This window comes from Brachyhypopomus gauderio, chromosome 10 (genome assembly GCF_052324685.1).
Source record: "Brachyhypopomus gauderio isolate BG-103 chromosome 10, BGAUD_0.2, whole genome shotgun sequence".
NCBI lineage: Eukaryota > Metazoa > Chordata > Actinopteri > Gymnotiformes > Hypopomidae > Brachyhypopomus > Brachyhypopomus gauderio.
This window is the reverse complement of record NC_135220.1, coordinates 624,033-648,327: the sequence shown is the minus strand read 5'-3', so window position 1 is coordinate 648,327 and position 24,295 is coordinate 624,033. Positions and strand designations below refer to the sequence as shown.

General features: G+C 44.4%; 2 protein-coding genes across 2 annotated transcripts; one reads left to right on the top strand and one right to left on the bottom strand.

Annotated features, from left to right (window-relative positions):
* Positions 1-1,776: 1,776 nt before the first annotated feature.
* tnfrsf9a (tumor necrosis factor receptor superfamily, member 9a) lies at positions 1,777-5,907 on the top strand. The gene is made up of 9 exons (XM_077018458.1): positions 1,777-1,929; positions 2,225-2,365; positions 2,898-3,017; positions 3,234-3,371; positions 3,510-3,582; positions 3,691-3,794; positions 3,903-3,944; positions 4,107-4,244; positions 4,402-5,907. The coding sequence occupies exons 2-9, from the start codon at positions 2,227-2,229 to the stop codon at positions 4,524-4,526; spliced, it is 879 nt and encodes a 292-aa protein (XP_076874573.1). The 5' UTR covers positions 1,777-1,929; positions 2,225-2,226; the 3' UTR covers positions 4,527-5,907.
* Positions 5,908-6,755: 848 nt separating this feature from the next.
* ccdc187 (coiled-coil domain containing 187) lies at positions 6,756-24,291 on the bottom strand. The gene is made up of 13 exons (XM_077018442.1): positions 23,978-24,291; positions 23,293-23,395; positions 17,488-17,550; positions 16,417-16,546; positions 15,712-15,802; positions 12,096-12,174; positions 9,596-10,882; positions 8,940-9,055; positions 8,611-8,688; positions 8,387-8,524; positions 7,652-7,740; positions 7,485-7,573; positions 6,756-7,390 (listed from the first exon to the last, which is right to left on the bottom strand). Exons 2-13 carry the CDS (start codon positions 23,339-23,341, stop codon positions 7,260-7,262), a joined length of 2,340 nt encoding a protein of 779 aa, XP_076874557.1. The 5' UTR covers positions 23,342-23,395; positions 23,978-24,291; the 3' UTR covers positions 6,756-7,259.
* Positions 24,292-24,295: the final 4 nt, after the last annotated feature.

Here is a 24,295-nt window from a genome sequence, read left to right as displayed (position 1 = left end):
CCAGTCAGATGAGGTGCTCGTCTTGGCTGGGGTTCAACGTCCCCTTTTCAGATCGATGTTGGTGGCGTTCTTCACAGAAAGATGCAGCACAAGAAACCAACAGACGAGTCCACACACATTTGACTCGCAGAGCATCTGTGCATCTTTTACATTTACATGATAGTTCCTGGTTTTGATATCAGAACAGGATATCAGTTGTAGTGTGGTGATTCACTCACACTTGATCAGCCAGCTAAATGGAAACTCTGGTGATTACCAATGTGGCTTATAACACCACGAAGGATGACCAAACATGAGACAGCATGATACGCATACACAGCATGTAACAAAACCCAGAATTGTACAATTCTTTGGAAGTATTTGGAAGTTTTGAGATAATGGCTTGCAACCTTTCACTTTAATGAGAGGGTATATGCATTCAAGGCATTTGTACAAACATTTGGAAACTCATGAGCATGGCATGCATTTGGAAACTCACGAGAACGCCAAAAAAAATCAGATAAATCAGAGCAAATGTTCCGGAACAATCCAGAAGCCTCTAGCATTCAGACATGCTAATGCTATGTTTTGGTTTCATTTTACATGAAAGCTTTATAGCACCTTGACTATTTTTAAGGGTATCTCCAGTGAAAATTTTTGCTGTTTGGTTTTGCAGGGAACTTGAAGTTTTTTGATATTAACATACCATTTCAGAATAGAGAAAGAGGTTATTATCGGTCATATTCTGTTCCAACTTCTCATATGGGTTTTTAAATGTGATCACTGCAAACAGGCACAGAAATGAATACATAACACATGGAAGCCTTTTTTCAACCTTGTCATACTCCCCATAGCTTAACAGATTTCATCATCCTTCTTCCATTAGTTTAGATCGTTCTGGAGTGTACTAGATTACAGTAGCCATTTCCCATTTATGGTTCTGATAGAAACTCATGGACCACACTAACCCTGAGGCAAAGAGAGTTTTACACCAGTGCAAAGTGTCTCTCCTACTGGGACCACTGGGACCATGCATGTTCATTGCTTTGAGTGTCTGGGTTTGGTTGTTTTTTTTTAAACTGTAATTCCTAAAATATGTCATTGTTCCTTTAGATGAAGTTAAAATAAACACAAATCACTGTTTTCAAATCCTGTTTTCAAATCCTCAGGACACCTTACGTCCTGCATACACTGTCAAATACATTTGATCTCATGCAAACTTGACATGACTTTGCTTTATGCATGAATTAAAGCAGCCGACTGCATACCTCTTTGACACCGACAGTGAGAATCTGTTGCTTCAATTTATTGGTATGGCTACTGGATAGATGCAGATTACATGTCATTGTTCCTAGTATGAATACAGTTGGAAATGTAATGCTTTGCTTGAGATCGGAGATAATAAGAAGTGAGAGTGATGACATTATACTTCACCCAAAGCGGCCCACTAAGGGTACAGTACACATGATTAGTGGTTAAGTGTTTCAGTGGTTAGGCTACAATCCAGAACTCACAGCAAATCTCTGATGTACAGCAGGTGATCGAAAATGAAAAAAGTGCAAATCACTTGCTTGGACTACAGAAGTCATTCCAGTGCCCATAGTAACATAGTAACATAGTGTTGGAGAAACAGCAGTAAAATTACTTTCTTAACATTAAGGATATAAGTGCAAGGATCCCATGAGCAGAGCATGACCCTGGATCTGCCTCCACACACACACACACACACACACACACACACACACACACACACACACACACACACACACACACACACACACACACACACACACACACACAGCTTGTTTAGTCTATTAATGTGACTCAACAGCCCCAGGCTGAAGCTCCTCCCCTTGGGGTTTAAGAGTGCTCCTCCACAGCACTGACTCAGTGTCACTACTGAGCTGCGGTTCCATCTTCAGTGAAGACCCCCACCTGCTCACAGCACAAGTAAGGCAACGTTTTTGTCATTTCACATTTAATGAGACTAAGTTAGGATCTGCAATTGTTACTGTAAGCCAATTCACTATAAAATAAACTGAAAAAAAAATCTAATAACTATCTTACTCTCTCTCTCATTATATAATAGTGTGTGTGTGTATGTATATATATATATATATATATATATATATATATACATACACACACACACACAGTACAGGAATATTTAGACACATAATTACTCTACTTATTTTACTATGGGATCAATCAGGTATTAGGCATGTATTCTTTTTCTTTTAAGCAGACATGCAATTGATTCTCCTGAGTGTGACTCACATCATGACCGTCCTGAGTCTACTGTATTCCACTGAAGGATTATCAGAAGGCTGTGATGACTGGGAGCTGTCTGGAAGTGATGCTGTCTGCTGTCTAAAATGCAAACCTGGTACGTTGCATCCAAATGTTCACCAAGGTCTTTAAAATTGCTTGGATTAAGAAAACACTCTGGTCCTTATTTAAGCATATTAGGAGCTGTTTACTATATCTGTGGCTAAGTAGTGTGTTTGTTGAATACTTGGAATTCAGTGGAAAAGAGAAATCTGAAGTTTTTATGGTTCCATGATAATTCCATGACCAAGTGAGGGAGAATCCAATCCCCAAAAGTCATGGGAATCTCTAAAGTGTTTTAAACTTTTTTTGTGCACAGTTCTTTCTAAAATGATTTTTGATAGAAAGTCAAATAGGTCTTTACAAAGATCACAACTTCACCATGACATTTCACAATGCTGACAGCAGCGATGTGTCACTGTGCGTCATATTAGCTATGCAGTAAAAGGTGATGACAATTTTTTTTTTTTTTAAATGTCCTGATGGCAACAGCAGGAGTGTTTTAAAGAGTTCACGGCAGCCCTCTACGTGACAGTAGGTGCATGCACAACTTGTGTATAAGGACACCAAAAATGAGCTTGTGGTTATAGGGAACCGCATGGTGAAACCCTGTGGAGGAGATCCCAAGACGCTCTGTACCCCATGTAGTAATGGAACTTACATAACCCACCTCACGAGACAATACTGCTCCAGGTGCAGACAGTGCTGGGGTAAGCCCATCAATTTACACTTCTCAGCATGCCGAGACGCTTCTGTGTGCTTGAATATGACAGTTCATAAGAAGCTCTTATCACTAACACCCCTTTAAATTCTCGAGCCTACAATTACCACATGCTGATAATATCTTCCACAGTGAGTACAGGAAGGAAAGAAGAAAAAAAACCCCAATGTGCTTACTGTAACGCTGTTTGTGGCGCCTCCTACAGGCATTCAGTTTGAAGTGCAGGCCTGCACTGCTACCACAGACACAAAGTGTGGGTGCAAGGCTAACTTCCGCTGTGGGGATGACCAGTGCACCTTCTGTGTGGAAGAGTGTGGAAAGGGCAGTGAACCAACACCCAAACGTAAGCTCTGTCCCCAAATGATACACCTATGGAGGGAATTTCCACAATGTTGTCACACTATAATGCCTTTAAACGTCCTGCTATTCACCTTGTTCAGGAAATCTTTTAAAAGAAACACATCAATGTTATTCCACATAGGTGCTTGCAGAAAATGCCCATATGGAACATTCAACGACAAGACCCACAGTGCCTGTAAACCTTGGAGTAAGAGGTAGCCCTGCATTACCACGTATTGTATGACACTTCAAACCCGAGTTGTGCGTCCGTGATTTAGCTTGGCTGACTGGTTATCGTCTTCCATGTCCTCTCCTGTCTTCAGCTGTCCCGAAGGACACGTCCTTGTGGACAAAGGCGACGCGTTCAGTGACGTTAAGTGCAGCAGGATACAGGCCCCTACTATGGAGTCGCTTTCCTCGCATACACGTACGTCAAACCAGTGATCCAGGATACCGTGTAGCAGTGATGGTCTCAGTGTGTACGAGTGAAGATGCACAGCCCAGTCCACAGTGTTCTCTTTATTGTGTGTTCCAGAAATTAACATAAGTGAGGACAAGGTGAAGAAACAGCCTGAAGGTGAGAGTTAATCGGATTATGGTGGTGTAAAATCAAACCATCTTTATCGAGTCATCACAGCACTGTTACACATGTCAAGTGTCTAACTGATGAATATAAAAGAAGAAGAAGAAGAAAAAACCCCAGAACAAAACTAAAACTAAAACCTTTGTCTTTTTGCAGATGAAATGACGTGGCTACTGTTTATAGGAGGGATTGGTGCGTTTGTTGGTGTGTTTACTTTATCCCTGTCTCTCATGTATATAAGAAGAAAAATAAAGGGAGAGAAAGAGAAACCAACCACAGAGACCCTTCCACAAGGTAGGGCTTTGTCTACTACTGTGCAGCTGTACAAACACAGCCTGTACTTTGTCTTACCGCTATTACCCCGCACGCATCTACTCGTGTCCCGCCAGCATCCTGCCCTGACTGGCAATGGTCTTGAGTGATTCTTTTTGTTCCTCTGTTCTGTTCTCAGAGGAACTCACCATCATGATTGTGGAACCCGACGAATCGTGCAGCTACCACCAGCCAGAGCAGGAACAGGGAGGTAGTTCGGAGTCAATCAGCACGCAGGACTCAGAGTCCAAGCTCATAGTATGACATCGCTGGCTACCTTCTCCAGTCCTGCTTCACGTTGAGCTCATGGGCCACTTACTTCTCGTGCTGGAAGCTGTCTCCGTGAGACATAATGTCTGTGGCACTTGAGAACGCAAGGACCTTTGGACGACGGGTCCTTCAGCATCATGGCCTAAAAACCTTTAAGTTGACGACAGGATGAAAATGTAGTTTTACTCGGGCTGCCGGAAAGTGACTTTTTGCCACAGTTCTTGTATCGTTTACATGAAACATCTGAACATCACAAACTGGGTTTAAAGGGGAGACGTACAGTGAACGTGATGTACATGAAAGCACACAACAAAAAATGTTTGGCCACAAAGAAGCTCCCGAAACAGAGAGGCTGCTTCACAATGTAGGAGAGCAAAACGCCATCAACACTTTGCATCAAAGTGGGAGTCAGAGACGGTCTACAGAGTCACACTTACAGGTCACAGCCTCTTTTTGAAATACCCTGGTGGGCTTCCCCCCCACCCCCCCTGACTTCCTGCTTTAACTGTCTCACTGTCTGACAATGTCTGACTTGAACTTGATCATGGGATGAGAATTTGAAGCTCTTTTGTACAACGTAAAAGTTGGGAGTCTCTTCGTTTGCAAAAATATTGTATTAACCTTTATTCCTGCATGACTGTACACGCACTTCTGAAATGTGATACCTGAAAATGCGCAACATTTGCTACAAACATGACTCTTGGACACAAGCCAACACTCCTGTGTGTGAACACTCCTATGGCACAAACGACCTGCAGGATAAAAGTATTGTATGCAGCATTTGAGTTTTGCATAAAAGGAAGTTTACAATTCCTGTAACGAGACAGGGAAATGGTAACGTCCATGATTTATAGGGTTTCCCCAAAAGGGATTTCCACAGGGAAACGTGGAAACAAAGGGACACTTAAGCCAGATATGGTAGACTGTACTGCATGCGAGATAGTCAGGCTTGACCAGCGCTACAATCTGATTACTACCAAGCTTCTGCCACGCAACGTGAAACCAAGCAGTTTTGTAATTTTCTGTCTTTCCGATGACTCAGAGGGAGTTTACAGAGGGAGTCACAGAACTCCGTCACATTTTAAAGGCCAGCTGTGAGTCATATGCCATCAAATGATAACACTTCATCCTCTGCCTCATGGGGTTTGGTTTAGAAAGAAAACCATAATAATGTCTGAATAATGTCTGAAATACATAGATTTACAATGACTGTAGAGTCACTGTGATTCACCTTATGTTTGATTCAACCAAACACTTAAATCTGGTTGTTGTTGCAGTAACCATATGCATACATATTATTTTTTATACCATAGGCTATGATTTTATAAGCATCTTATAATTTATATAATGTAAGTGTGCAATATTTGTTCTTAGTCAAATAAAGTTTTGTATAAAAAAAAAAAAAGCATCAGATTTTCTTAACGCCCCCCCCCCCCCCCCCCAAAAAAAAAAAAAAAAAAAACAGGAAGAAAATTTGACAACTCACGCTTACTCTCTGTGATGAACAGAATCAAGGTTTCTGAGAGGGAGTAAGAAAAAGTGCCACATTATTTAGAAGACGGATGAGGATCTAGGTATTGCCTGAAGGTCGGGCATTTTCTTTAGAAAATGACCATATGAAGAGGACCAGAAAGAAGCCCACAGCTTTCCTGTACTAGAGACCATATTACAATGCAGTAAACCAGAAAGTGCTAATAGCTATTGACACCATGATTGTGGAAAGGCAGAAGAAAAATGCTTTATGTGCATGAACTCTAACCATATAAGCATAGCGGTCATTCCTACTTTAAAGCAAAACTTTTTTTTTACTTTTAGGTGTACATTACATACAACAGCTTGACATAGCAGCACAATTCAACCAGACACTCTAGGTGACAGATGCAAAGATCTAAACCAGGTCAGGTTCTCTGGAACTGGTCAGAGAACTAAGAACTACTTCAAAAAGAACTCAGATTCACAGAATTCAGATTGTTCTGCAGTTGGTGAGACACAAGAAATATTTTAATGCTCTATTTTAGCACAAATGACAGCACAGTTTGCAGGCTTTCTTCTGTTTGTGTCAAACATGAAAAAAGAGAATGTACAAGAAGTCAAATATGTAAATGTTACTCTATAGTATATACAAAAATAATTCCTGCAAAGAGGACCGAATGAATGTGGAAATGGAAAAAGCTGCTTAAACTATGCACAAAAGGTACATGAAGAAACTCACCAGAAAACTGGTCCAAGAAAATTCCTTTTTAATTACACTGGGAATTTGAGAGAATGCAACTTTGTTAAACACCCACATGTGACAGATGTGGGTCAGTTTTCATTTCTCAAAACTTGATTTCTTCCCAAGAGGAAGAAGTTGTAACAATCCCATCAGCACTGCACAACCTCCCCAAGCACCAGTGGCACAACGTGGAACAGGTACAATTGACACGAAACAAAAAAAAAAAAAAAAAGAAAAAAAGAAAAAGAAAAAAAGTACACTGGAAGATGCCATTTCTCCTGAAGATTACATTTAAAGATCTTTATTGACACACTACTACTGGAACTTGCTTGTGGTGCTGACTGCATTACCTTGGAAATAAACAGACCCTGTACCTACCAGAGAAAGTGGAAGTAATGTCTTGACCCATTACAGCACTGGAATGTTCATATCTGCTGGTGGTGGCGGATGCGTGTATTTGCATTGCTGTGTTCTGTGTTATCAGGCGTGCGAGGACACCGATGGGGTCAACATCACTGCTGCTTACAGCTCTCCTTCAGTTTTGCTGCCTCCTTTTTCTCTCTGGGCTTCACACATGCCGGCTTGTCACTGTGCCTCTTTGTGGGTGCTACAAACGCAGGAGGGGTCTGTAGTGGGCAGGGGCCTGCAAACACAGAATATCTTGTTCACCACCAGACTGGACAGAAGCAGGAGGTATTTCATACAGTCCAGGGGACCGAATGCAATAAGCGCTGTACCGGGAACACTCCGTCCTGTCTGGGCATTCTCCTTCCTTTGGAAGGTTGGGTCCAGATCTTCTGCAACATTCCTGAACTGCTGCTGATGCCTGGGACAACATTGCAAGTTTGAGGAGCCACTTCAGCAGGCAAAGTGGTTTAGAAGTGATGGGACTATGGGGACTTACGTTGCCATGGCGGTGGGGCTAGGAGGCGGGAACTGTGGGGAGCACGCCTCTCGTGGAGACAGAAGTCCCTCCGAACCCAGCCGGTCTCTCTGCGTTTGGCATACAAGCGTAGAGTCAAATACCACGGAATATAAACATCTGAAAATAAACATGCGCTTTGGGATGTAGCCGCATTGAGAGCAGCATAGCAGTATTACTATTTTTGGTAATGCTAATGATTAATAAATAAATAAATAAAAACAGCTTCAGCTACACTTGGAGGAAACATTAGCCGTTTTATTTCTTAAATATGTGGGGAACAGGAAGTAGACCTGTATGTATCATTGGTGTGAAAAAGTTGAACTTAAAAGGTTAACTTAAAATAAAGTGGACAGTTTGATTTTTGCAGCAGTTAAAAGACTGAAAAGATCCAGTCTGGTGGCTTAGTCACCGTCACTAAGCCCTCCCACATGTTATTTAACGTTTCCCCGACGACTGGTTTAGCAAAATGCCTCAGCACATTGAAGTTTTAGACACGCCACACAGTTCGTCACGCTTGAAAGGAAACAGGATCTTTGGGATACAAATGCGTTTCCTCTTTTTAATGCCTTAAATCATGACCCAAAGCCTTTCCTCAGAATGAGTAATTCTAAGAGGCGTGTGGATGACTTGTACGAGTGGTGTGGATTCCTCTGGAAGGCGTGGCATCACCGCGGCTGTCTGCACGCATGACTGGGCACAGTAGGGCAGCGGTACCTGTCTGTCAAAGTCGGCTCCCTCCTCGTACGGATCGGTCACGTCCCCGTCTTCCCAACCACCATCGCCGCGGTCGTCCAGGTCCCCGGACCGTCGTTTGGCCCGTATCTCTTGCTTCTGCATGTAGTGTGCAAGTTCCTGAAACGAAGACGCTACAACGGTGAGCAAGGCCACAGCGTGCGGACGGTCAGCAGCAGACCCGGGAAAACTCCACCTTCTCCTACCTCATCCTGAGCCACCTGTGCAACCGTGAAGTCTCCTTCTGGGTAATGACTCTGGGAAGGAGCGGCTGATGGAGGACGCTGAGAACAACGGCAAATCAAGGGGAACAATTGTTACATTTACATTTTATGCATCTGGCACAAAGAGCCACTTTGCAGGGGCAGGTGAATGTAGCTTTAGGAGTCAACACAGGACAGATGGCACTGTTGCCCACTACACTATACCAATTGCAGGTCTGTAGGTCACAGGGTGTGAAGGATTAGCACGAGACGTTGCTTGCCGGGGAAATCTCGGTTTCTGGTGTGACTGGATTCTGGTGGAAGGCCCTCACCCTTCTGATGGATTGCTCCTCTTCTGCTTGTAGCCTGTGGGCCAGTTCCTCATCCAGCAGAACCTGCTCCAGCTCACCCAAGTCCAGTGTGGCTCTGGTTCTCTGCAGCCCATACCCTGTGGGAGACACCAGCGTCAAGGACAGCCTGGCTGGGAGGAGGACAGGGCGTGTCCCGGGACCTGTGGACATCACCGGCACAACACCACCTGCTGTGGTTCCAGTTAACGGCGGCTGGGGGTCAGGGGTTTGGCATGGGGTCATACCTCTCATACCAAAGTGTCAATTACTACCATAAACAAATGAGAGGAGATCTTCTGAATCAAAGATAGAAATGAAATATTTTAAATCACCAAAATAAGAGTCACAATCACAGAGGACCACAGACCTGTGAAGAAAAGGCAGTCACTGCACAGCTAGAGCAGAAAAAGATAAGAAGATAAGGTCACCAGGCATAGGCGGTTATTACTCATAATGCCGTCAATGAAAGAAGGAAGGTAGTCAAGGACCACCCACAAAATCGTCGGGGTGGGGGAGCGTGAGCAAAAGGTCGGGACGGAGCTGGTTGATTGGAGATGATTGAGAGGAACGGAGTGAGAATGCTCTAGACTGTAGTCACACCACAGTTCGGCGGAGGGGGGGGAGGAGGACTTTGTTACCTGCTCCAGGAGGGCGCCCACTGTACCACAAGCTGAGGCTGCGCTGAGGGAGAACCCGTACACGCTTCTCCACCTTCCTCCTCCTCCTCCTCCTCCTCCTCTCCACCTCCTCGTCTTCCTCATCTTCGGTAGTCGACGTTTCTTCCCAGTGACCTTGCCAAGGCTCGCGTGAGGTGCGCCTCCCAGCGAGAGCGCTGCGGTGACGTCTGCCCTCCGCCCTCGGTTCCCACCTCCCCTCCTCTCTGAGGGAGTGAACTCGGCGCATCGTCTCTCCACGAGCCTTGCCGGCCCCTTCTTCCCACCTGCCCCGCCCTCTGGGCCCACTAGGCCCCTCCTCCTCCCCCTGTTTGAGCCTCGACTCCTGCCGGGGGGAGTTTGCAAAGGGCCCGACTCGGTTAGCCTGATGGGCCTCTCCGTGGCACCGAGTCCTGTTGGCCACACGGACAGACTCTCTCCCGTTCTCGTCTTGATAGACACGCCTCGCCCGTTCCAGCTGGTAGGGGACACCGTCGGCGACAGCGCGGTATGTCCGATTGCGACAAAGTTCACCCGATACCGGGTAAGAACTCACAGTACGACTCCACACCTCTCGCTCCTGGCTTCCAGCATGGTTTGCCTCAGGGTCCCGCCGGCTCGCGCCGTTATCGCCAGGACGCCTCCCGTCGTCCTGGAAGCGGACGCGTCTCCTGGCGTCTCCCGGCCTGGAGTCCCTACAGCTCCTGCTGCAGTGCCTCACTCTCCTGCTCTCCCCATCCTCCGAGGCCCTGAAGCTCTCGGCCCTGCAGGCCTGCGCACCGTGCTGCGTTCTGCCGTGGCCCTCGTGCGCGCTGTGATGCCGGTGAAGCCTCTTCCCCTGCCCGCCGTTCTGCTGCTGCGGTCCTCTGAGAATCCTCTCCAGCCTGTAGACAGGCTCGAAGAGATCTTCCTCCGAGGTGTGACTAAGGTAGCCCTGCTCGCTCATGTCGTTCTTAATGAGCTTAACGACGTCGCCCCACCCCCCCGTGGAAGGCCCCGCCCTGCCGCTGAAGCTCGCCGAGCTTCCGCGGTCCCGATGGACGACGCTCCGGGGGGTCAGCTCACGAGGAAGGCGTGGTAGAGGCCCCCGTCCGCCAGGGTCCCTGTAGTCCTCATAAACCTGCCTCCTGCCTTCGTAGCGGTCCTCCTCATAGTCTGAGGTGGTGGGGGAGGGGAAGGAATCCTGGTCGGACCACTCTTCCTCCTCCTCCTCCTCCTCGCTAATAAGAGAGGGTGCAGGCTGAGGGGGGTTTGGTGGGGCACTGGTGTTCTCTTTTGCCAAGCAAAACATGCAAACAGAAGGCGGGGGGGTAGGTGTAGGGGCAGGTTAGTGACTGAGTGAGTACAATTGGCTGTGCCAGGCAAAACAAACAAACACAGTTAATATTGGCAAGGATGGCAACTTAGCATTTAGCAATTTAATAGAATTAGCATATCAACACATATATAAAAAAACAAACAAACAAAAACGTATAATAGCATGCAGAAATGCCTTTCAGGATCAACAAACCTTATGAATCTCAAAAAACAAAAAAACGTGATACAAGACCACCTCCTGCTATAAAATTTCAGCATTATCCGAGCCGAGCTAACAAATGAAAATGAAGAGTAAACGTGCATCACGGTGGTCAAAGATGGTTGCAGAAGCTAAACATAAGCACTTTTCACTGACTTCTGAATAGTTCTAAGTAAGGTCCAGTTCAGTTTACTACAGTGCAAATTAAAGAAGACAAATATTGTTATGCCGTGGACATCTGAGACCACCCAACAAACTTATCATCCATTATGATATACCGAACCACTTTGCTCAAAGTAATCGAGAGAGCGAGATCTATTATTTACTACGCATGTGAACAATTTTTAGTGTAGAGCTGTGTTTAGTACTTAAAATATGAAGAAAAAAAAATTACCCCACAGGCTCTAAAATAGTGACTACCATTTAAACCTTTTAGCGTTTTAACGAATACATTCAACAGATCTTTGCGAATCAATATTCCATCAAAGGCCTCAGTAAATGAAAGTTTGATGACAACATTATAAGCAGACAACTGAAAGAAACAAAAACCAACATGTGATTAATGAATCACTGCAGTTGTTGAAGGGCAGGTGACCAGATCATCACAGGATTTGGGATTGCACAACTTCACGCACGTCTGACTTTATTTTATACGTTATTTCACTTCTGAATGGGACTGGGATCTGCCACAATCTTGAGAAACCGGAAAACTGCGTAGATTTAGGCCACACGCACACACAAACACACCCACGCACCGCATATCTTGACATCAGACCAAACACGGTAACTCTCCATGGCCACATCAAAGTCTTCTTGGCCCATCATGAAAGACAGCACACACTGTCCCATCACATAAGCACTTCTGACTCAGACATTTGTGACCATCTTCCGCCAAGCGGCGAGACCATCAAAGGCAAAACAGTCAGCGTTTTATTGCAGAAGGAGGGAATAAAAAAAGACAATAGGTACCTCGACTATCTGTGGAGTGAGACTCATATAGGCGCCTCACTCGAAGTTCTTCCTCTTCCTGAATTTGTTTAGCTACTTCCTGAAAGAAAAAAAAAAGATGTAAATAAGGACAGAATAAACCCCACCCTGATTAGTGTGTATTACAATTGTTGTAATTATTTAAACAAAATATTAAAAAAGCCATTGCTCTCCACTGTTTTTTATTAAGCAAGGTTTTATTGTTCCATGGTTGTCTTTATTGAGCCGTTTGGTTTTTCAGCAGGACTCTTCATAATCTGATATGGAGAACCAAACAGGTGAACGTGGACAAGCAGCAGCACGAGGCAAAGATCAGCCCACGACACCTGCCCACCCCGCGCAGAAACGTCAGGCCGTGACCTTCACGCCTTTCTAGAGACGCTGAAGGAAGAAAGAAAAAAAAACGCACCAACAGCAGTTCTGTGGTTTTGCTACTGTAGAAAACACAAACACTACTCGCACACGCCCACTCACTACGTCTGTAGGCCTCCCACGCTCGACCGTGAGCAGCAGCGGACGTCAGCGGTGGAATTTCCACAGTGCAGAACAAGAGGGTCGAGGTCTCTTCTAGGTCTGCGCTTCAGGCCCACCTCGCTTGATGCCTCAGAGACACTCGAGCAGCCGAACGCACCACCACCACCACAATGGACATCGTATGGGGGAGGTGAAAGACTGAACTGAATGGGTAGGACTTTCCCCTCAGAGTTTCCATTAGACTCTTACAGTAATATTTCTCACCCAAAAATGGCCTAAAATAAGCACTTTTAGAAGCACTTTTGCTCTGTCGCTTTCTGGGAACTCAAATGAAAGAGCTTTGCAGTGAAGACATTTGGGGTCGTGCCGTTGCTTCTTGACAGACTGAGGGCTTTTGGGGTCATACTGCCGCTCATACATCCCGCTTCTGTGAGGAACATGCAGCATTGCCTCGAGCTGGTTTGGCATTCTCAGTGTACAAAATAGACGTGTACTGAATGGGTCACGGACAGACTTCCTCTCTTTCATCAAATTTAAAAGACTCCCTTCGGAACACATTTTTATTGCCTTTCAAATTAAAATGTGGCCTCAAAACACAACAAATGTGCTCAATAGTGTATCGTTCAGGAAACAGAGTGAAAGCATGTTATATTTCCACAAGATGGCAGTGTGGGACGTGAAAGAAGCAGCTCAGCATTCTGCAAAGGCCTCGTAAACTAGAAGGAACTAAAAGTGGCCAGGCACACATTTACTGTATCCATAAAGAATACTGTCTGGAAGATGTCCTTCCCTACGCAATTAGTGGTTGGTCCACCCGGTGCCATTTGAAAGGTGAAATATAAAGCAAAAATGTAAAAATTAAAAAGAGATCAAGAAAACAAGCATTACTTTTACTTGTGAGAAAGAGTTTCGAAACGTTAAGAACTACACTGAAGCCCTGCTGCAAAGACAGCATTACCAGGCCCAGGAGAGCGAGACACAAACATGCAGGCGTAAGTGGCACCTCCGTTGTGCTGTGTGAACTAGGCCCGCCTCACTTCAGAGAGCCTGGACCAGACTTGTTTAGCAGAGACAATCAAACACTGAAGAGGGCAGAAAAAGAAAGAAAGAAAGAAAGAAAGAAAGAAAAAGAGAGAGAGAGAGAGAGAGTGTGTGTAAGAGAGAGAGTGTGTAAGAGAGTGAGAGAGAGAGTGTGTAAGAGAGTGAGAGAGAGAGAGAGAGAGAGAGAGAGAGAGAGAGAGAGAGAGAGAGATGCCCAGCCACTAATTAAAACACAAAAGCAAAAACAATATACCATGCAATCAAGGCATTCCTTTCCTGGACCTCAATGTGTCCAACACTATGTCTACCAAAAGTGCCCAGTAGGAATATGCTTACAGTGGATAGCACACAAATGGAGACGACGATCTCTGCATCAACACCCAGCAGTCTTTACCCAGACTCAAGGGGTTTGACTCATAGCTCATAGGAACACTAGAATCCAGGTTACCACCACAGAGGTTTAATGATTTAAATAACTAACCAGGCAGGGCGATCATTATATGCTGAAACAGCAATGTTCTCCGCTGAAGGAGGCCAGCAGGCAGAAGAGCAGTGTGGGGGTGCAGTGTTTAGAGGCACAGCCAGGTGGCAGTAGAGCTCTCATTAGGAAAAGCCAGTGGAGGTGTAAATATCTATAATTCATGTAGCAGAACTCTAGCAGCCATAAGTAGAAGTATCAGCAGTATTCAGCATCTTTGGTACACGCAAACAGTGCCATAAAATTGCCATGAATACGTAAGTGTGTACTTTTCAAAACGGGGTCTTCGTAAAACTACACAATTAGAAAATGGTTCAAAGCGAGAAAGTTTCGAATGAACAAAATCCTCAATTCCTCTTTCAAAATTTTACAACCACAAAATCTCTGAAACCTCTCCGGAGGGAGAAAGCAACCGCGTGCCGTGCCAGCTAAATGTTTGGTAACCACGCCAACCGAACCTGCGGCTCTGCCTCCCAACACAGTCGCCAAATGACCTACACCCAAAATCTCCATGACAACAACCACAGACCTTCACTGCCGTCAGAGGACCTGAGACGAAGGTTTCTTTGCTCACAGAAACGTTGACAATCATCTGAAAGAGGCGATTATTAGCTGACAAAACAAATATCAGCTGCGATGGTCTACAAGAGAAAAGGGTGTGGAAAGATGACCTGACTAAAAACACAAAGGCAGTAAAATAAGAAAAGGTGCATTAGCTGTATATATTGCTGTATACACCTATATACTCAAAGGAACACATCACCACATTTATGAGAGGCCTATATATCCTCCCTCTCCTCAAGGCCAGCAGGTGGCAGTAATATCCCCACAATAAATATATTAATATTACACATTAATATGATAACAGTGCGAAACATTACACAGGTTTATTGCGTCCACACACTCGCCCGCGCTCACACACACACACACACCCGCGCTCACACACCCGCCCACCCGCGCTCACACACAAACACATCACACGCCCGCCCGCCCTCACACGCACGCCCGCCCTCACACGCACGCCCGCCCGCCCGCCCTCACACGCACGCACGCACGCCCTCACACGCACGCACGCCCTCACACGCACGCACGCCCTCACACGCACGCACGCCCTCACACGCACGCCCGCCCTCACACGCACGCCCGCCCTCACACACACACACCCCCCGCTTGCCCTCACACACACACACACACACACACACCCCCGCTTGCCCACACACACACACACACCCCCGCTTGCCACACACACACACACACACACACACACACACACACACACACCCCTGCTTGCCACACACACACACACACACACACACACACACACACCCCCGCTTGCCCACACACACACACACACACACACACACACGGTCCGATCTGCTGCAGGTACTGTGTGCTTTACTGTTGGAGGAAGTTCTCCTTGTCTCACATGACCTTTGTCAGCACTATCACTCCGAGTCACACAGGTTTCTGGCTGGCTGCACGAATCAGATTCCTGCTGGGAGGATCCACGTGGCCTCCAGACTTCACGTGTAAATGAAGAAGTGGGCAAAGGTCTTGCTGGAAAACACGAAGCGTGCACATGCAGGAAAGGACGCGCTACTGCACCTCATCTTCTTCTTCCCTCCTGCGAGCTTCTTCTGCACGTCGCTGGAGATCCTCCTGTATCCTGCGGGCATACTCAGAGTCCAGCACTTCCCTGAGATGAAGAAACAATGGGGAAAAAAAAAAAAAAAAAAAAAAAAAAACTCAACCCAAGATTCAAAAACTCAAGGGGAAAATTTGCTGAACCATGAACCTTTTATAACTATATTTTAGATCACATTTTTGGGAACGCTACATTTACAGACAGTGAATTTCTTTGAATTCACAGATAAATTCTAGAAAAATGCATATTAGTACAAGAACAAACTTTCTTTTATATCTTAAAAGTTTCAGTTATAATTCTGAAAAGGAATGAAACATTTTCTTTTACAAACTGAAATTGAAGAATAAGCACCCAACAGCGTCCATTAGCTAAATACATTTCCAGTACAGTGTTTTGTTTGCTGGTCTGATGTGAATACCAATTGATAAGAGTACGTACACACAGTTGATGTTTGGTGTTAAAAGGGTACATTTCTATTTATGACCACTGACTAATTTCACACAAGAAAGCTTAAACTAAGCCCTTGACCGCTTCTTGAAACCTATACAGAATGTCTTTGATATATGAGAGGGTGGTGAGATGGCCTGGGACAGCCCATCCTTTCTGCGGGGCGTGTGTGTGTGTGTGTGTGTGTGTGTGTGTGTGTGTGGGGGGGGGGTCCTCACAGTTGCTGAGTGGTCTGGCGATGGAGTACAGAAGCTCTTTGCTGTTCTTCATCTTGGAGCTGTTTGGCTACACGTAGGTCATTCTGAACCAGCTGGTTTCTCTCCACATTTGAGCTGTAGAACTGTTCGACTGAGAGAGCACGGAGTGGGAGACGTTACCAATCACACTACGGGTTATGCATATTAAAAAAATTACTTTTACCATTTTGAATCATTAGAACATGCAAGTTAACACATAACATACAATAACATACATAAACATATAAACCAGTAAAAAAAGTCAAACCAGTAAATTTAAAACCAAGCTAATTATTTTTGTACAGGAATTATATTTTGCAGTATTACAGGTGAAGAAAATGGCTAAAATGGAAGAAAATTCATTCAGTTTCCTAGTCAGAAAGGTTCATTTGTATAATGCAAAAAATCCTAATATTGCATTATACAAGTTTTTTTTTAATTATTATTAATTTTTTTTAATACAGATTTGTATAAAACGTAAAGCTATTCCATGTACACTGGAACACTTTCTGAACAGAATGTCAATTACTTAAGGAGAATAAAAACAGTAGGAATTGACCTTCATGTCAGCATTAAATGATTGAATGCATATTGCAGCCTATGGGTAGAATCTCAGACAATGCCTGGACACAAGTGAACTTAAATAGCACATTATCACTGCAAGACCACAGGAAATTAAAGGACAGGAAGTTTACAAGAAAAAAAAGAGACTGCTTAAATCAACTTTGAGATGCTTTTGGATACAAGAACCGAGCTTCTGTGCCACCAGAGCCCAGTGAATTTACAGTTTCTCAAAGTTGCAGTTTCATTGCAAGACGCAAACTCATTCAGGCTGTGAGCAATTATCTTCAAAGGACTTCCAATGAATTTTCACAGAATCATTTTAGCAATAATTATGTGTAGAGTGAGCATTACACTGTGTGGTGGGAACAGCAAAAGAAATACAAAATTATGGCCAGCTAGCTTGTGAGGACAATAACGGCCAATGTTTGTGTCTTTAAAGCGCTGCAAGTGGAGTTTGTGAGCGTGCAGTGTAAAGGGGGAGGGGCTTACTTTCCTGCTCCTGTAAATTATGCGCTAGTGCACCGTCCTCCAGCACCGCAAAGCACTGGCACACTGCAGGAACACAAACACATAACTCATTACGACGGCAGCGGCCCGGGGAGCCCGCGGGCACGCCCCAGAGACTCAGAACACCACCACATGGCGTGAGAAGTTAAGGGATGAACAGAGGAGGAGACGGATGTGGCCGCAGAGACCGTCCATTTGGGCAGCTGCCGTGTGACCCCCACACACTCGAGGGGCCTCGGACTGAGCGCATCACCGCTGCTGGCTATGACACATGCCTCCATGAGTCGGGAGGCTAATTTGAGACAGACTGAAAATCTGTGAGCAGCAGCGTTCTGTCAGGCTAACATTGGACACCTGTTTGACAGTTTCATTCACCTTTGCTGGAGACAAATAAATGTTTAAAACCGTTTTACTAAGCTAAGCCAAAAAGACTAAACAATTTTAACAAGCAAGATTAACACAGCCTTAAACAAACTAAATTCAAATAAACACTTAAACGTTTGAATTTGTTCATGGATTTGGAGTACGCGTGTTGTCCACCGTGTAAAGAGGAAGGGGAGAAAAATTGACAGTTCTCTGCCACAAGTGAGAGAGAACAATCTGTGTGCTGAATGCTTGGACATCTGAAAAACAATTAAGATGATCACATGTAGATATGTTCATCTGCACAAAAGCATTTCAACACTCCCAGACAAGACACCTCCTGCAGTACAAGCTTAGCCAAACCCCCCAAAAAAAAAAATCACTTTAGACTAAATCAAATCAAATGAAATATATTTGTATAGCGTTTTCCACAATGTTGTCACAAAGCAGCTTTACAGGATTTACAAGTTTTAACAATACTATGGGTCCAAATCCCTAATGAGCAAGCCAGAGGCGACAGTGGCAAGGAAAAACTCCCTAGATGGTGGGGAATAGGAAGAAACCTTGGGAGGACCAAGACTCAAAAAGGAACCTATCCTCCATATTTACATGACATATCCTCCAGACTACATGACACATGCACAGTGAACAGACCTGCAGGTCGGCTATAAAACATAAAACATGGTTTCAACATGCACTTAAACATGAGGCATCAAAAACTAAACTGCAAAGACACCCTCTGTAAACCCAGTCTTAACAGCAGTAAGTACAACCATGCGGCACACACTCTGAACAAGAGCAGTTAAGCAAAGCTGCAAAGACCTAGACAGAGGAACCCAGGAACTGCACAAGAACATCAACTCCATAGTGGCATTACATCTTCACGACTGATTATTTACGTCCCGTGACACAGAAGTGTAGTTCTGCATAGAAGCACAAAACGGCATTGGGGTGCCGGGGGGGGGGGTTTCAGCGCAAGAACTCGGAGCGGACGTTTTCTGCATGGTCCTAGCGCTTGATTTGTCGCTATTTAAATATTTGTTTTTAACCGTAAAAACTGCAGGGGACCAAAACCGGCTTTTGAAAAAGTGGGGGGGGGGGGGGTTTAATGGTAAAAAATGGTTTTTAATGCAATTGCATAAAATGCACAAACTATTTATATCACTATATCACTTGTCACTTTAAGTCATTTCACTTAAATGGCTCTTTTTAACTGTATTATTATTATTATTTTGGTTTTTTAAATATTTCTATATTCTATATTTTGTCCATTTATCATAGTTTAATTTAAGGTGGAGTAGTCACCAAAGCATTTCACTGCCTGTCGTACTGTGTATGACCATGTATGTGACAAATAAACCTTGATTTGACTCGATTTGAAATTACGTCCGCGCTCCTGAAACACACGTTTTAACATAAAAGATATGGACAGGGTGCTCGAGAAGAAGCATCCTCAGATACAGACGTGTTTAACCCACTGCGCGGCTGTGTCTGTCTACCCTTCTAAATCCAGGCAGGGAGAAGCATGGGGCTGATTTAACACATGGCGGTGCTGGGGAGATAGTGGAGGGAGGAACACACACCCTGTAATTGAGACTGCAATGAAGAGTCTCCATCCCTGCTCCAGCACTGCGGTTCCCTCTCAGCCTTCCACAGTGCAAACCAGTCCTGGGGCGATTCCCCCACCCACCCCCCACACTGGATTTGGAACGGACGGAGACTATGATGTTAGTGTGGAGTTGTGCCGTAATTATCTATGTTGCTAACTCCTTTTGTGATGCTCTGGGACTTCTAATCCAGTTCTTGATTGTTTGGGGGTCTTTTGTGTTGATCAATTTGGTACAGGTTAAAGCTTATTTCATTTGTTCTTTAGACTTTCCTTCTATATCAAGATTACATCCTTTTGTAAATATATAGTTTAGCCACGTCCCTGGACCTTTCTGTTCCCAGTGGATTGCTAACCCAGCTGAACTCATGCCATTGTATTCTTCTCTTTACATAGTTGTACACATTCGGCACACCTATAGTCACATCCTGAAACATCCTCGCAGAGCACAACTGCCCAAGAAACAATAGAGCAGGTCACTGTTTAAATGTGCGTCATGTATAATAATTACTGTGATTCCTATATGGGTTCACTCAATGCAAGTATAAATCAATTCAGATTAAGTCCACTATGCTGAAATAAAACGGCAAAATAAATAAATAATGAAAAAGTCTCTCTCCATTTACTTACAGTCTGCACCATGGCGACTGATAATTCTAGATACGTGTTTATATATCTGGGAACCCTTGCAGTGTTTTGCTTCTCCTGACGTAGACACAGCACTCTTCGAGTCACACTGTCTCCACCACAGCCAGAGTCTCAAACATTTACTCTAGTTGGACTGACCCTATAAGCTCTTTATATTTAGCCACTACAGCCAAAAAGTGACCAATTCGCTCGCCCTGAAGAACAGAGAGAAAGATCAGTCCAGTAAGACTGTGTGGGCCTTATTCGTCCTGCTAAAAAAAGACAATAGGCCATATTAGCTTACAACCTCCACCACTCTTTCCATCAGCGTAGACACACACACACACACACACACACACACACACACACACACACACACACACACACACACACACACACGCCTGCCCGCACTGACAGTAAAGGCAGAAATGTTTCCAGAGCGTCTGCCAATGGCCACGTGGTAGAAGAAAAGCAGTGAGTGATGCAGAGAACTGGGTTACATACGGGCCATATAATACTGATGAGTGTTGTACAGACTCACCTTAATCATGCACTGAAGTCACACCCATGTCATCCATTCTAGGAACCAAACCATCCAATATCACCTTTCATATTTGAAGATGAAAGGATATAATCAAGGATATCGCATGGCAAATACATTTTTTTTTTGGGGGGGGGGGGGGGTCATAAAGTTAATGTAGATTGCTGTACAATGTCATAATGTAAAGTATAATGTCAGCAATACATAAATAATGTGTCATTAATAACGTTCATGTGGAATACTGGGTCCAAAACAAAGTTAGAAGCTTTCATCCAGAAAAGAACAAGATACAAAATGCTAGACGTCTGCTGCCACTCATAGATCAACCCCTTTGTGGACGGCACCTGGAAGCATATGCCATATGTATGGAATATAGTTGTAGCTACACTGTAAGAAAAACTTTAACAATAATAATACTTTATCACGGGACAATATTTTCTCAAACATGGCAAGAACTATTGAACTTCTTGCAGACAGATGACTGCAGACAGATTACACATAACTGATATGACTGAGATAGTGTGAGACATAGCCCAGAGAGGCAGTGTTGGTGGGCGGAGCTACATGACTGGGCAGAGGGAACATGCCAAGTGAGGTTTGGCATGCCGCATCATCTCATCCTGCAAACAGGGACGATACAGCACGCCTGCAGCTGGAAACATAGAAACGGTACATGTTCGTACAGAAATCTCCATCGCTTAACCAGCTAAATTCTCAGATTACAGCTGTGCGCGGTTACTCACACATGACTGCCAGCTACAAGAAGTGGTTTGTCAGCAAACTGAGTCAACTAAGAGGGGTCCGGTTTATCTTTTCGACTCTCTGTGCTGTTAGTGATCCTGTTAACAGTACCATCCACCTAATGGAAAACACTGATGGGATTAGATGCAATTCAGCTGTGTGGTTTGCAAGGCTAGCATGGATGAAGTGTTGCTTACAGGTCTAAATGACGCACCGTAGGGACTGGGAGAGGGTGGGGCTCACAAGCTGACAAACTCGTTTTTGCAGAGGCCCAGCCCACAATGACACACGCATTACACCGATCGAGTAAAACCAAAAACATAGGCGGAATTAAACTGTAACCACTAAAAAGAAACCAATACTTCAAGTGAGTTTCCCATTTCCAAATTGCTTTAATAACTAGACTCTTTGCTCTTAATCAGACAGGGAGCATTTAAGCAGCAAAACCATGTCTGAATTTGTTTAAGCTTAAAAATTCCATTGGTTGTTGAACTGGTTTAAAAGAGTTCCTGGAATAGCTGAATTCATAACCACAGGACATAGTCATAAAACATGCAAAATTATTTCATTGCTTTACTGTTCTGTATTGACTAAAAAAATAAAAAAAAACACCACATTGTTCTCCCACACCCAAAGAGTGACACACTGTGAGCTGTTGACGGCAGCTCAATTCATCTCATCATCGAGACATTTAAACTGCACAACAGGACCATGTTGCTGGCTGAGCGGAAAAAGGAAAAAGTCGCACAGCTCCCATTTTAAGCCAAATCCCTGCTACACACCCTACTCCACCCACCCCATCCTCACCCTCTCTTCCTCCACCTATGTCCAGTATAATATGAAGAACGGTCTTGTCTGCACATACAAGTATCTGTCTGGCCAGAGGCGTCTCAGCATACGGGAGTCTACAGCAGGGGCAGTGGGGTGTGTGGGGTGTGTGTGGGCAGTGGGGTGTGTGGGGAGCAGGTGTCAGAGGGCAGAAGCAAGAGGCCTGCTTTTCCTCAGGAGACTCAAATTCCCCCACCACCCCCCAAATGTCAGTCTACATCTGAGGAGCCAAAATAGGAACACCAACCAATAAAGCCAAAAGATGAAGTCATAGTACAATAAGCTAACTGTGTGGAAGAAAGGGGAGGAGAGAGAAGAGGGAGAGCAAGAGGGGGTGGGGGTCAGCCAGGGATGAGAAAACAGCAAGGCCCGGCTTCAGGAAATCAAAGATAAATAAGCAGTGAAAGACCAAAGAAACAATCAAAGTAGCTTTACTATATGCTTCGAGAAAGGATAATAATCAAGGCGAACCACTACAGTGCTGACATAGTCTAAAAAAAAACCTCATGGATGTGTAAATTCAGCGTGTCAACGTACTAGTGTGAACATCAATTAACAGTGACAGACTGCAGCAGGGGCAATGAGGGCAGTGTTGCCTGGCTTGTGATCGTTTAACCCTAAAAATGGAAACTCCACATCCCGACCCTAACCCAACCCTAACCCTGACCCATTGTCTAAGAAAGGGGTAGCGGAAAGCGAAAACATCTTTTATTTCTTTCTGTATGAGAGCTTGCTCACTGGCAAGTAGACAAGGGCATTTTAAACCCAGGCTCTGCAAAGCTTTAAAGAAAGACTCAATTCCCGAAGTTTGAGGTGGCATGTCAGGGAGAAGGCATCTGGAATGTTCATCAGACAGCACACTCTTATCACTCACACTTATCACTCTTAACACTCACACACGCTACAGTGCACAAGTAGTCCTGGAGAGCAGGGCACTGGCAAGTAAATATAAAGTCTGAATCTAATGCATATGGGTGACTTAAGAGGTATACTCCAAGAGGATCAAAGAGTGTCTGCTTGTGTCTTTTATCATTCACATAAAGAGGGAGAGAATCATAAAACAGCCATGGGGTAAACTTACCCTCCTGAACCCTAGGAAGGTTTGTCTGATCAACCTCCACGTCCGCCATGACTCCTCATGGCCACAGCAAAGCAAAATCTCTGGCCCGGTTCGGAGAATGAATCTGCATGGTAAATGAGCAAAATCAGTTTAGTTTTAACTCACATTAGGATTTGGCTTATAAAAATAAGTCTATTGATACAACTCAATTAATGAAGCAGTTTTCATATATTGACTGATTTATAACTGATTGGCGTTTAGAATGAAAAAAAAATAGACAATGGGTTTATTTTAACTACTTAACATTACATTGATTCGATACTTTTGACAATATCGAACTGAGTTACTGAACAGAGAACTTAGTTCGAAACTGTAACGTTAATGATGCCAAAGAAAAACGAAAAGCACCAGCTTTTTTAATTCTACAAACGTGTGTGAAGTCAAAACTTTAAAGCTAAATGTGAGCGGGAGTCAAAAACTCGTCCAACAGACCCGCGACACAGGCGACCAACGCTGAAGCAAATGTCCATGCAAAGGTGAATTCCGCATTCCCCAGTTAAAAAACACACGCACACACAAAACCACCAGGTCTTTTTGGTGGAATTTCCTTATTTTTCCTTTGCACAATCACTCGGTCCGTCCTAAGTACTCAACACAAGTGGCTTATTCACACAAACGTACGTGACAACAAGTACGAGTATCTTACCTGAACTGGCCACTGTAGTGTGTAAAGTACTACCGAACTGCGGGATTAATACTCCTGTTTGTTGAACTGGAACGCTACTCGAACTTTTGAAGTACACATTCAAGTTTGTTAGCGATGTTTAATGATGGGTGCAAAGACAAAACACCAACAACCAGCGCCTCACATATCCAGTTAGGTGGACATTCTTTCCTATTTTTGTCAATGAAACAAAGCTGCCAAAGGGATGGTAAGCCAGCACGGACAAACTTCTTCTTTCGTCAACACGGTCACGGTTCACGTGAAGAGCCATCAGCCATCATTTTGTCTACCTCGGTCTCT